The sequence below is a fragment of the Pinus tabuliformis genome, chromosome 2_1, assembly GCF_031772625.1.
Source record: "Pinus tabuliformis cultivar Carrire ecotype Pingquan chromosome 2_1, CPIR1, whole genome shotgun sequence".
Classification (NCBI taxonomy): Eukaryota; Viridiplantae; Streptophyta; class Pinopsida; order Pinales; family Pinaceae; genus Pinus; species Pinus tabuliformis.
In genome coordinates, this window is record NC_142299.1 from 86,790,682 (window position 1) to 86,805,236 (window position 14,555).

Consider the following 14,555-nt stretch of genomic DNA (forward strand, 5'->3'; position numbering starts at 1 on the left):
TCTCCCATTTTATATTTGTATTTGGCTGCACAAGTGGAATTGATATAACTTCTAAATTAAATGCCTCTTTCATTGTGTTATACAGTTCCATCAAAGACCCCACACGAATATCATGGCAGATGTCAAGAGGCCTGATGTCTAACAAAGTCATTTTTCCTTTCAATTCTTCCACTCCAAACTTTCTAAATGACACATACTTCCTTTTGAATTGTTTTATAATTCCTTTAAATTGCATTTAGATTCCTATTAACATAAGATTATCAATATTATTAGGATGAAATTTTGTTAATATATTCCAATAGCAGTATTAGATTTATTTATCTAGATAAGAAATATCATGCTTCATGCTGGATAGATTAAAATATGCCTTTTCATAGTTTCGCTTCAAGGTTTCAATGGTGGTATAATATGGTCTAGTCCATTGAATCTTTACCCCTTTTATTAAAAGGAGAACTACTCGTTGGGAGATGTGGCCATAGCCTCATATTAACTTATGACAGTAGTTTGTGTATAAAAAAATTATAGATACATAAAACATATGTTGGCGTAGGATGTGATATAAGCAAAGGCGCCCTAAGGAGTAGTGAAGTTCATTCTGTACATCTTTCATGAGAAACCAATAGTTAATTTTTCTTGGATAATACATTGGAATATATATGATCTTAGAACATGTAACTCTTTAGGTTATCCATGTTGGGAAAAGGCTAATTGTCATTCTGATACAACTAGTTAAAAATATGGAAATCAATGCATAATTTAAATTTTTTTATTCTTTTTTCCATAGTTTAAAACTAGTTTGGGATTAATGGGTATTTGGTTTGCTTGAATAGATTTATGTCTTATTTCAAAGAAATAATGTGTTTGATTATGATTCTCTTATACTTTTAACTCGCCACAACACATCCTTGAATTAACAATAAAAATTAATGATAAGAAAGAACATTACTATATTGAAGAAAATGAGAAAACATATTGAAAATAATAAATAAAATGTAGCTCATTTATAATACATAGCATTAAAGACATCATCTTTGTTCACAATACTGAAAATAAATAATTTGTTTCTCAGCAGACATCATCATCATTATCACCATCATCATCACCATCATCACCATCATCACCATCAACATCATCATCATCATCATCAACAGCATCATCATCACCATCATCATCATCAAACTCTAACAATGCTTGTTCTTTTTCCTCCTTGGAGCCCTTGATTAAGACTTGCATCAATCTCTTGGCTTTCTCTTCCATACTCTTTGAATATAGGGAAATCATATCTTGCCCATTTTCTACAATTAGTTCCCCATCTTTATCTATTAATATCATCCATGGAAAGGCATAACTAATAGAGTCAAAGAAACTTTTTAGCTTGGCATTGCCATCTCTTTTAGACACCATTTCTTTTAAAGAATAAAAGTGTGTCCAAAATCTTATAGCCTCATGTTCCGACAAATTTAACAAAGGCATCTCCTCCATCTCAACTTTTGGCATTTCAGGATTTGGTAGTGGACAATAAGGAACGAAAATGGTATCTGTGAGATTTGATATTTTTTCCTCATTGAAGTCAAATCCACTGATATAAATTATATGAATGTCATCAATAAACTCTATTAACACATTCCTTAAAAAAAGTGTAAACTCCTTCATAGATATTCCAATTTGAGAGCCATCTCCACCAAATAAACATATCATTTTTTGTTGAAGCAAAACCTCTTTTACCTTTCAAAATAAGGAAAAATGTTAATCTTAAAACAATAATAAATCATCTATTTAAATTTTTTTAACTTACTATTTTTAATAACAATATTAAAAAACAAATATAAATTAAATACTAATCTTTAATTTATCATCCCCTTCCCAAAAATATATATATATATATATAACAAGACAACCTTTAATCTATCAAACTTTAAACAAACAATGATGGACTACTCACCTTATGCCATACGCTTTCTTGATTGTAGAAAAGAAGCTGTAAAGTAGACGTAGTCTCCATTTGAGACCACTCTTCCTCCTCTAATTCTTTAATTTTGTCCACGGTAAAGGGATAAGCCTTTGGCCCCCACCGATCTAGCAAAGGCAGTACAGGTTTATCAGCTGTAAACACTTTCCCATTTGGTTCTATTACCGTGATTATACTCATATACATTATGGGACTCTCCTTAAGCCATACTTGAAATTCTTGGTCCGGTAGACACCCTTTAATGAGGAAATACTTCACTGCTCTGCTTAAACCCCATGGATTTTGAAGGACCAACCACGGAGCATCTCCTGAAAACTGCTCAAGCATCCCCAATTTTCTATTTGTATTTTGCTGCACAAGTGGAATTGATATAACTTCTAAATTCAATGCCTCTTTCTTTGTGTTATACAGTTCCATCAAAGACCCCAAACGAATATCATAACACATGTGAAGAGGCCTGATGTCTAACAAAATCCTTTTTCCTTTCAATTCTTCCGCTCCGCAGCTACAAGGTTTGGAGTTTTCATTTGAAGCGCCCTACAATTATCAATGTCAACAAAATAAAGTAGAGAGAGTCAATAATGTGACGCGAAATTTGTAAATTCTGTTTTAAAAAAGAAATATCACAGAAGTCAGAACTTAATACCTTTTGTGAGAACTTAATACCAGTCGGAAACAATTCTCTTAACAACTCTATATTACTCTCTCCACTTCTTGCTTCAAGTTCCTTCAACCTCTCGTAACTTCTACACTTACCCAACAAAAATTCCTCCACTGCAGGGCTTCTCAAGCGTTTCGAGCAAGGACGATAATCCTTCTCGTCTCCCGCCATCTTCGCTCTCATCTCAAAATAACGGTTCGGATCACCTGGATCATCTATATTTAGATCTGCAACATCTGACACACAGAGCATTTTCGCGAACACATCCAAAGTGCGATCGTCATGCTCTCTATGGCCCACAATTTTACCCTTGACTTTCAAAGGCAACTCATTAAAATTGCCGCCAATATAAATTATTTCAAATTTTGTTTGTATTTCATCTATCGTTTCTTCAAATAAAGGCCACGGGAAATCATAATCAAAATCGTCATGCCGATCAAAGATGACAAGAAAGAGGGAGTCTGCAGAAAGATGGTGAGACAGATGGAATGGCTCTCCTTCTCCATTACTGAGAAGGCTGTCGAATTCTGTTAACAACTCCTTTTCTAGAGTCGCCTTCCGGTCCTCCGACAAATCCTGAACAGAAATCTGAAATCAGTACAAAATTCAAAAAAAAAACACACTCTATATTCATTTTAAAAGTTCACATAAAATACATGCAATAACACGATCGGTATATCGATATGGATGGATGGATGTTATGTTAACCTGTCCTGTCAACACTGTAAAAGACCCTAATGGATTGCCTTCTCTTTCAATTTCTCCCCATCTCTTCACCAACATTTCGCTTTGCCCGATGTCTACCAACTGTAATGTTTTTATCTTCACCACCTTGTCCATCTCTTTCCCTTCCAACAAGAGGCAATCATCTAGATATAATCGTCGCAATGAGGCAAGACACTGAAAATGTTCAGGGAGTCCTTTTAAACTGTGGCACCCACGTAATACTAAACGTTCCAAGGAGTGGAGGCAGTGGAAGTCATTACACAAATCTTCAAGGTTTTTGCACCCAGTTAAATTCAGCTTCCATAAATTTACTAAATCCCCAAATCTGTCTGGAAGCTTCTCTAAATTGCTACACCACTCCAATGAAAGAACTCTGATAAAGGAGAGGTTGCAGAACTCATTAGGTAGTTCTTTTAAGCTTGAACAGCCAGACATATCCACTGAGGAGGCCAACGACTTCAGCTCTCCAATGCTTTCTGGAATACTTGTTAATTCGCTGCATCCCTTCAAATCTAATTCAGCAAGTGATGTTAAGTTTCCTAAGCCATGAGGGAGATCTAGTAGCCTCTCGCAATAGGATAGATCCAATAATTTCAATGCTGTGAGTTTCTCAAAATTACTAGGAAGCACTTTTAGATTCTTGCAACCCTGCAAATTGAGTTTTTCCAGAGAAATCAATGATCCAAAATCTTCAGGCAATTGCATTATACTCGAACAGTACTCCATTCTGATTACTCTTAAAGATTGGAGGTTTGAAATTGAGGCTGGTAACTCCTGTATAGATCTGCAATGTGAAAGTGTCAGTTCTTGCAAACCACGTACTAGATCACCCAGGTCTTCAGGCAATTTTTTCAACGCTACAAAGTGGGTCAATCTAAGTATCCGCAAATTCCCGAGATGCTGAAGATCGCCGGAAGAGATTTCCAAGGCATGAGAATGTAACCTTCCATCAAACTCGACGCAGCTAACACTCGAGGGAATCTGCAAATTATTTGTGACAACCATAATCAAATTGAACACAACTTCATTTTTTAAAGAGAATTGAAGAAAGAGATATTGGACTAACTATTTAAAAGAGACTTGCCTCGAGGAAATTCAAATCCCTTGGTTCATACTTCAAATATTTCAATCCCTCTAACTGGGACACATCAAAGGGAAGATGGGGAACTGCAGCTTGTAGAAAAACCAACTTTTTAAATGTTTGACTACATTTGCCCTCTACTTTTATCAAGTTCCCCAATGCAAGAACTCTTATCGAACTGCACAACAACTCCAATTTTGATGCTGATATATCTAATAGATCTTTATTATTTTCACTCAGCCATATACCTTTGATCTCTGGAATTTCCTGCATGATATAATTAAACAGAATTGAGTAGTTATCATAATGATAGAGACATATTATGGAACAAAATTAATTTCATGATTTGATACCTTCTCATTTAGCAGCTCCTCAACTTGCTTTCCACTGGTGAATGTGGATCTCACTCCCTCTGTCTTTTTCAGACCGATTGACAAAATGACATCGTGTACAACAACAACCCCATTTGTGCCTCTGCTGACAAGTGATCTACTTTCCAGCATTTTCAATTCAATCTCTCCCACAATATCTGCCACTGTGTCCCAGTCCCATCCTTTAAAAAAGGAGCAAATGTCCAGAAATGGATCTCTGGATATCTCAGGGAGATAGTCGTATGCAAAGAGGTAGGACTCTATTTTCCCAATTTCAGTGTCCCATTTTTCTTTTTCTTTCATCAATATTCTATAAGCTTTTTGTTTATCCTCTTCTTCTCGTATGAATCCTCCTACCAGTTCCAAAAGTTTTGGAATTCCGCCATATGACTGTACAATCTGATTCAATTGGGTAGAATTTATTTGCTCCTCCCTGTCGTAGTCTGTCTCATCATCATAGATTTCTCTCCCCAAAAGCTGCATAGCTTCTGTGTGATGAAGGCCTTTCATAGCATAGCGTATTGTTTTCACTTTTAACGCTCTGCCCACATCTATATCACGTGCAGTGAGAAGCAGCCTCACCTTCTTCGCCTTTTTCATATCCTTGGGCAAAAGCTGCCCAAGCTCCTCTTGCCCCAAAACATTATCTATGTAGATAAACGCGGGCACCTCCTCTAACATCCTGCCCACTTCTAGTTGTCCATCCCGCCCACTTCTAATATCTGGAACCGTCTTTCCTTCTTCCATCAAATCTTTTAAGATCAATCTCTGCAATTCTACTATCTTTGGACTTGAATCGATATTTTCGAAGAGTTGAACTTTAGAATATTTACATCCTTGAATGTTAGCGAACGAAAAGACGGCATCTGCAAGGGTGCTCTTACCCATTCCGCCGAATCCATGCACCATAATTGCAATGGCATTTTTGTCACTCGCCCATTCCAAAAGATCGATAATTTCTTTTACCGACTCCTCTATTCCAACTGTTTCAACGGCATTAATTATCAGATCCATGTTTGTGGGAAGAACGAATTTAAAATAAACAAATTATTTCAATCATATATTCACCTGCATGATCCGGATATCTTCTGGAGAGAGGGGCTTTCTCGCGGCCAATGGCATCTAAAATACAAATACCCATCTGGGTATTAATTTGCCTGTACATACCATCTATGTCTCGTCTAAAATTATCCAGATCCTCCTTGTCTACTGGGGTTCTGAAAAACCTGTAATAAGTCAAGGAAAGTCCATTAAAACACTGGATTCTGCCTATTGGACATGGTCATCCATTAATTATGGAACACGTGGACTTTTTTTAGATGACGTGATGTAAATTTTAATGATGAGTAAAGGTTTGAGTTGTAATGTGCAGGTTATTGTATTATAATTTTTTGAGCAGGTTTGTCTCTATCAAATATTTTCGTATAACATTTTATATTTTTAAGTTTTATATTAATAAATTATTATTATTTTATCATTATAAAATGTAGTGTTCCAAAACGTGGAGTATTAAGAAATGGATTATGTGATCTGGAAAACCACTCAAGAACCTGATCCGATAACGAAAGCTTGAAATCTAATTTTTTTCAAATTTCATTAAATAATAAAAAATATTTTAATTCACAAAACTAAAATTAAAAGTAAATTTTTCAATATTTTATATTAATAAATAATAGTTAAAAACTTAGTTTTTTAATATTTTATATTAACAAATAATAAATGACAGGAAGTTGTTTAGTGATAAACTAAATTAGTGGGGAGATTAAAATCCGGGGATTTTTTGTCCTAAAAAATTTGATGGTAGGAGTGTTTGAATTTTGTTTTTGATGGTGGAGATGGATTCAGCACCATCAAAAATCCCAAAGCACCCAAAATCTTGAAGCTTGAAATTTGTACTTGGGATTTCCAAAAAAAATTACCCCATTTTACCAAAATCTCGCCTAAAAATCCATTGTTTTCTAGGCCAATTTACTTCATTTTTAGACTACTTTATTTATTCAATATATTGTTTTTTCTTTTCATGTTAATTATAGTTTTTTATTTTTATTATTTTTTTAATTTCTAATCCACAATATTCACTCAAATTATTATTTTAGTTTTTTACTTTTATGTTATTTTTTGAGTAATATTTTCCTTCCTTATTTTCAATTTAAATAGCTTTTATCAATCATTACTTTATTTTTAATAACTTTTCTCAATAAGCTAATGTGGATTTTCATAGTTGTTCATAATGTTAGAGATTTTTGGAACTAAAATTATGATATAGAACATGAAGAAATATAACAGTTGATGAAAAATCAATTTTGAAGAGATAAAATTCAAAGGAGGGTCAACGGACAAAGTGTTAATTTTCACATTGCTCTATGTCGTTTCAATTACTTTTAGCCCAATTCAATTCTTCAATTAGCAATCTTTTCAATAAAAATTAATCTTTCCAATCATTAACAGTGATTGAACATAGAACAATAAATGCAATGATAAAGGAGACCATCAACACATCAACAAGAGACATCGAGTTTGGTCAAAGACTAGGGGAAAACCCCACAAGGAGGAAAACCTTTTGAAAATTATTCTTCTATTAGATTGTCATAAAATGTTCAACAGAGAGTACAATGAGCCCTATACAAAATCATCTAAGAAAATAACCCAATAACATTCAAAATTATGTTTCCAGCATCAATATATATCAAACACAACTTTTCTAGTTTGCGGTCAAATTTAGCCCTAAAGCCCAACCGCATGGAGGAAGAGGTGTGCATGCGGCTGGGACCTTCCAATTGCACCCTTGAGCCTGCTAGCCTGCGGTTATAGCCGAAAATTTCCTTTGACGAGCCTGCAGTGGTGACTGAAAACCCTAGAACTTGTGCGAGCTTCAGACCTTGTATTTTTGGACCTATGTGAACCTCTTTCCTCAACCCAACCTCAGACCTGTGCGAACAAATCAATGAAGAAGAGAAGAAGATGATGCTTGGTGATGTCCAAATGAGCTTGAGGTCACTTGTATTTATAGGCTTCCAAGGGTGACCAATTTCCTGTTAGGGCCGACCTATCCAAATGTGCATATGTGGGCTTTTCTTCATAAGAACACTTTCCCTGGTCCAAATTGAGTGCTTCAATAGTAAAAAATGGTCCTCTCGAAAAGAGGAATCTAGTCCCATGGTTGGAATTTATCACTGAGTTGCAAAATTAACACTCCCTCTCAGCTAGGGACAAATTCCAACTGCATCATGTCATGTGTATCCGTCGTCATATCATGTCCCATCTCTGCTCAACTCTATCTGCTAAAACATTCTCAAATCTGAAGAAGAAGAATATGGGAGCATTAGCTACCACTCTCTATAACTTTAGAGAGCATATCGCAATCTGAGAAGAATATCAAGGAGCACATCTCAACCTGAAACTACATTGAGGAACATATCTCAATCCTGAATCTCATGTGGGAGAAAAACACCTTCAACCCCATATCTAGCAATAGGTGATATAGGGGAGCACATCTCAACCCATCCTATTGCCAACTGATATTCCCAACAATGACCCTCAAGAGTCATGTAGTAGAACACCTACATCATAATCAACTTGGGTTGTACACCCCCAAGTACACTCTCAACCCGTTGGCTAAATACGGAGCAGTAATCCCAACAAGCCTAGTTAGTGGGTATGATGCCAACTGGGGTATATTATGAAAAGACCAAGATACGGGAGCAACAACTCTAGCCCTATGTAACAGATAGGGGAGCAACATATACGAACCTTTTGTCCAAATATCCCTCAAGCCTAGGAGCCCTCTATCTCAATTCCTCACACTAGGAGCTCAGGCAACGGGGAAGAGTCATCTCAGTGTTCTTGATCGGTGATGCCCCTTATCAGAAGGGGTCGTATCCATTAGTCCATGTTTCTCTCTGAAGACCAAGAACTTCCCTTTCAGAAAATCCTTGGTGAGAATATCTGCAATCTACTCATTTGTTGATATATGATGGTGTCTAATGGCTCCTCTATGCACCATGTCTCGAATGTAATGATATTGAATCTCTATGTGCTTGGACTTGTCATGAAATACATGATTATTTGCGAGAAATATCCCACTCTTGTTGTCACAATATATCATTGTAGTGTCTAGGACCTGCTCATATAGCTCTCCAAAGAGCTTCCTCAACCAAACTGCTTTGCAACTAGCCATGCTAGCGGCAATGTACTCTGCCTCAGCGAGTACTCAATGCTACATAATTTTGCTTCCTGCTCATCCTAGATATCATGGAAGATCCAAGACTAAAACAACATCCAGATGTACTCTCCATGTCGACAATGTTTCCTTCCTAGTCAACATTGGTATATCCATGAAGTCGAACATCTTCGGCAGAATATCTCAAACCAAGGGTGATCATCCCATGCAAATATCTCAAAATTTGTTTGACAGTGATCCAATGTGCATGGAGAGGCTCGGTCATGAATTGACACAATTTGTTTACTGCATAGCATATATCTGGATGGATGTTCACTAAGAACATCAAAGCCCTAATCAATTGTCTATACTTGAATGGATTCACCAAATTGGGTCCTGCAGCTTCTCCACATAATTTCTTGAAATTCATTTCCATCGGTGTGGGAAAGGACTTGCATTTTGTCATTCCAAATCTCTCCAACAACTTCATGACATATTTTCCTTGTGAAAGGAAAATCTCACTAGGCTTTTGCCACACCTCAAGGCCTAGAAAGTAGTGCATGAATCCAAAGTCCTTCAGCTCAAATTCAAAGGCTAGCTCCCTCCTACACTCTATCATTAGGGGCTTACTACCTATCAAGGATAGATCGTCAACATATAAAACCAAAATCAACGACATACTTTGGACTACTTTGAAGTATAGGTTGGGATCAACATTGCTTCTTGTGAATCCCCGCGTCACCAAATAATTGTCTATGTGGGCATACCATGCTTTGGGGGCTTGTTTCAAACCATACAATGCCTTCTTCAACTTGAAAACATGTGTCTTTCGATCCTCTACTTCAAATCCCCATGGCTTATCAATGTACACTTCTTCCTGTAACATGCCATGGGGGAATGTTGTCTTCACATCCATTTGATGAAGCCTCCATCCTTGATTAGCAACAAAAGAAACTATCAAATGAATGTTTTTATATCGAGCCACAGGTGAAAATATATCATCATAATCTTCTACCTCTATCTAGGAGAATCCTTAGGCTACGAACCTTGCTTTATATTTCTCAATGCTACCATCAACTCCATATTTAATCTTGAATAACCACTTTGAAGTCACCACGGATTTCTCGTCCAATCTCAGCAGAACATCCCATACATAATTCTTCATAATTGATTCATATTCTTTGGCCATAGCATCCTTCCAAACTTGTTCTTTCATGGCTTCTTCAAAGGTGGTAGGTTTGACTTGAATCATAATACTCATGGCTACAACATATCTCGAGTATCTGCATGGCTTCTTCCTTTCTCTAAATGATATTTGAACGGGAACTCATATTTCATCATCCTGTAATCTGTCATGGATCCAAAGTGGTCTTTTCCTGGAAGGAAGATCACATGGAGGATCTAAGGGATCCATGGGCTCCATGGGATCATCAAAAATATTTGTCTCGGATTCAGGGATGAAAGGACCATCTATAATATCCATATCATAATTCTTCTTCTCAAGAGGAGGAGTCAGAGGAAGGTCCCTTACTTTCCTAAGGTAAACATCTTCATTGAACGTTACATCCCTACTAATTTCAACCTTCCTTTTGTTGAAGAAAAGGGTAACTAGGTTCGGTATTTGTCAATGTAATTTTGATCTTTGTACTTGTCAAGAAAAAGAATTATTATTTTTATAAATTATATGAATGAGTTTCATGCTCATTCCATAGGTCTAGGAAAGTCAAAGAGTCAAAAGAAAATTGAAGATCTCTTCATGAGGCTATGTGTAATGTATATGGGTCAAACCAAATGTCTAGAACAACCCTCCAAGACAAGCACAATCCTCAGGATGAAGTTGGCCAACAAATGAACTAAATAAAAGTCATGTCAGATTGCAAATAGAGAAACATATGTTCACACTTACAGGTTGGCTTAATATGTGGGTCAAACCACTATAAATAGGCGTGTAAGTTCAGAATTAAAGTTAAGAAATTTCAGACATCTCTCTGCAACTCGGATCTCTGAAATCTCGGACAAGTATAGGGGTCTGCAATCCGCATTATAGAAGGACACATTTTCGGATGTCTCTGAAACAGTCTCAATGTAGGAAGATCTCGATGTAGGAAGATCTCGGTGCAGGAAGAATACTAACACAGTCTCAGTGGATATCAACAGTCTTTGCATATATGTGTTGAGAAGGATCTTAGTATTACTGTCTCGGCATGGTTAAGGATCGTGATGATCCCACAGTAGAACACACAGTCTCAGCATATCTATTATGAAGAGGATGATACACTCTTGACATACTCACAGTCACAGTCTCATTGTAATGATAAGAACCTCAGTGATCCTACAGTAATGTTCTCTGTCTTGGCATACATTCTAAGTACAACTATACTCTCATAGAAGTAATCATGTAAATACAGTCATGATCTCGATGAAGACAAGGTCAGTATAGAGACCTAGTTGACATGGTGATGATCTCAGTGAAGGTGTAGCAATCATCTAGTTGAAGGTGCAGCAACGATACTACTGTAATGCAATAATGATGACCTTAGTGAAATCACAATGATGAAGATGATCTCAGTAGTAACAAAGGAAGAGGATTTGTGTCTTGCTCTTGGAGTGGCATAGAGGGTAGAGTATAATGGTCTTGGTGTTCGTCAAATAGAATCTCTATAAGAAGAATTATGTGCGGGTTTCTCTCTCCAAGAGAGAGAGATTTTGGACTTGGAAAAATGCCTACTTCTTGTGTTCTTGTCTCTTTGTTTTGGTAGTAGTTTGATGAAGTAAACACACACACACAGAATAAGAAGAAGATTAAGATAAGATAAATGGCAAAATCATTTCACAAATTGTTATCAAGTATAGAAGAATCTATCTAATGCTAACTACCCTAGATTATTCAACACCTTTGACCAAGAATATATATTCTAAAAGCTTTAGAATTTTCACAATATCCAACAAATGTACCTTTTCTTCCCATGGCTTCTAGCTTGTTTCTTTTGTCCTTTGGAACATGGAAATATATATGGCATCTAAAGATACAAATATGGCCAACATCAGGCTTGACACTTGTGAACACTTCTTCAAGGGTCTTGTTGTCCAATGCTTGATGAGGCACCCTATGTTGAACCTATACAGAAATATTTGTTGCTTCTCCTCAAAGGAACTTTGGCAAATTTTGATCGTGGAGCATGGCATGAGCAGCTTCTACAATAGACCTGTTCTTTCTTTCAACTACTTCATTTTGTTTAGGAGTATAAGGAACAATTGTATCTTTCTTGATATCTTCCTTCTTGCAATAATTGATGAACTCGTTCAAAATGCACTCTCCACCATTGTCAGACCTTAATACCTTGATTTTCTTCCCTGCTTGATTTTCGACCAAAGCTTTAAACTCCTTGAACATTTCGAAGGCTTCATCCTTGTGCTTCAAATAATATATTCATGTCTTTCTTGAGAAGTCATCAATGAAGGTCATGTAGTAGAGATGTCCACCAATAGAATGTAAAGGCATCAAACCACATATGATCTGAAATTGGAGGAGAACTTCTCCTTCCTAAAAAGTGATCATTCTTCTTGATGTTTTGCAAGGAAAAATGAGTCTTATGACAAAATAGGTTTTCAAAGCTCTCTTCAAGGACTATGAGTTAGTTTTTCATGTAAACTTAAAACATAAGCAACATCTCATCATCAAACTCATATAGGCATTCATGAAGAGCAACAACAAAGAGTTTGGTGATGGAGTTCACCCCTCTTGGGCTACATCTTTGGGCCTGCCAACATAACTAGACCGCTCCATATATTCAGTGAAAAAAGTGCATAAAGTTTGCTAATAAAACAAGTGGTTAGTTTCCCCTTCAAGGAAATGTTCTACTACAAAGAACTCTCACTATAAACAGCATGACAACCTACAGTCAGTCATGAAACCATCAACAATAAAAAGTGTCTCCTACAAAGACCTTGTACTCCATCTGAAAATGAGCATACATGAGCATACAAGCACTTCAATTCCACATTGAAATACAAAAGAAATATTTCCTCAACAAGACATAGTGAGAAAAGAATAAATGAGTTGAACCCTGCAAGTAACAGCTGCTGCAGTAAACATCTGAAGGTAAGTACTCCTCCAAAACACCTTCAAGAACTGCTCCAAAACATTGATTAATCCATACATCCATGGACTTGAACCTGCAAAAATTCTCTTTAGATGTGCTCCAATCAGCAAATAGAGGTCACCATTGGATCCAAAATGTCCAAAACCCTATCTGGACTCTTCTTGAGCTCCAAAAGGCCAAAAAATCACCAAGTTATGGCTCCAACAAGCTCTGAAAACTCCTTCTCTATTATCCGTCCTACAAAATGGATAAACAATATAATAGTGCTACAATTTCTCCAAGTTTTATGTTATGGAGGCGACCATTTCACCCATCGAAGGTGCAATTTGTTAGATAATTAAATCTCCCAATAACTCTTAAGTGCAGAAACTATGGCCACATGGGCCATGCGGATGGGGGATGGGGCTAACTACCCGCCCCCGTTGGTCTAGCCCCTTAAACTTCGGGGTTGTGGTCTTATTAGTGCCCACAGGGCCAAGGACTGAGCCAACAGCCCGTCCTTACCTCCGAGCCCCCTTCCATGGCGTTGCGGTCAAGTTGGTGGCCATATGGCCCAGGCTAGCCCCCATTCAAACTCCCTACCAGTGAGCACTCTGCCAAGGTTCTATGGCACCCATACGACTGGAACCTAGGGATATCCCAAACTCCTTCTCTATTAAGCTCGATCCACTATACCGATGAGGTCATATGCAAGTCACCGTGATAAGGGCTAGAGTTAATCTTAAGCCCTTTTCCATTGAGCTCTACTTCGGTGCACTTGTGATCTTGTGGTTGGTTGGTGACTAGGGATTGGGGCTAGTCCCCGATCCCCAACCCTTTTGTGCCATGGTCATATGGAGAGCAGACGACCAGGGGTCAGGGCTAACCGCCTAGCCCCTCCTCCCATATATGCGCTTCATAAATCTTAAATAGGTTTGAGGCCCTTGTGGGGGTAAGAATCACCCTTGTGGCGCAGTGGCAAGGCGCTAGGCTACTAGATGTAAGGTCGTAGGTTCGAATCCTACCCATCCTATCTGACCCATACCAAAATTTTGGCCAACCGTGGGGTGCCATGTGGCAGCCTCTGGTTGGGCCACATGGCACACCCTAATTAGTCCACCACACACAAATCGACCTAATAAAATTTTACCAATACGAGGCTGCCACTTGGCATGATCTCATTGGTCCATACATACCAAGTCAACTGATGATGTTAGCAGTACGATAGCCCAGTCAATTGCCCAATCAGCAAACCTACTAATTTTTTAGATATTGGGACAAACTATTAGGACGCGATAACTTGATCATACGATATCGGATTGAGGTGAAATGATTGTTGTTGGATTCAGAACAATGAACATTTACACTTGATGTCAATTTTGAAAAAATTTGGGCACTTTAATTTTTGAGCTAAAATTTGATCACCAGATCGTACCTCCCCACTAGGAACTTTTGGACGCCAAAATTTTACTTCTCCTAGTAAATAAAATGAGGTTGAAAATCAAA

At 37.3% G+C, this 14,555-nt stretch overlaps 2 protein-coding genes across 2 annotated transcripts in view; both read right to left on the reverse strand.

Moving 5' to 3' along the window:
* Positions 1 to 977: 977 nt before the first annotated feature.
* Positions 978 to 4,412, reverse strand: LOC149198899 (uncharacterized). Its single transcript, XM_089402202.1, has 4 exons — positions 3,339 to 4,412; positions 2,616 to 3,206; positions 1,943 to 2,506; positions 978 to 1,725 (listed from the first exon to the last, which is right to left on the reverse strand). The coding sequence occupies exons 1-4, from the start codon at positions 4,359 to 4,361 to the stop codon at positions 1,066 to 1,068; spliced, it is 2,838 nt and encodes a 945-aa protein (XP_089258328.1). The 5' UTR covers positions 4,362 to 4,412; the 3' UTR covers positions 978 to 1,065.
* The window catches only part of LOC149198900 (putative disease resistance protein RF45), a 48,000-nt gene continuing 37,772 nt past the window's right edge, over positions 4,328 to 14,555 (reverse strand). The window contains exons 4-6 of the mRNA XM_089402204.1: positions 5,877 to 6,034; positions 4,791 to 5,791; positions 4,328 to 4,704 (exon numbers count right to left, since the gene is read on the reverse strand). Of these exons, the coding sequence (XP_089258330.1) occupies positions 4,426 to 4,704; positions 4,791 to 5,791; positions 5,877 to 6,034 (1,438 nt within the window). The 3' untranslated portion in view covers positions 4,328 to 4,425. The remainder of the gene's footprint in view (positions 4,705 to 4,790; positions 5,792 to 5,876; positions 6,035 to 14,555) is intronic.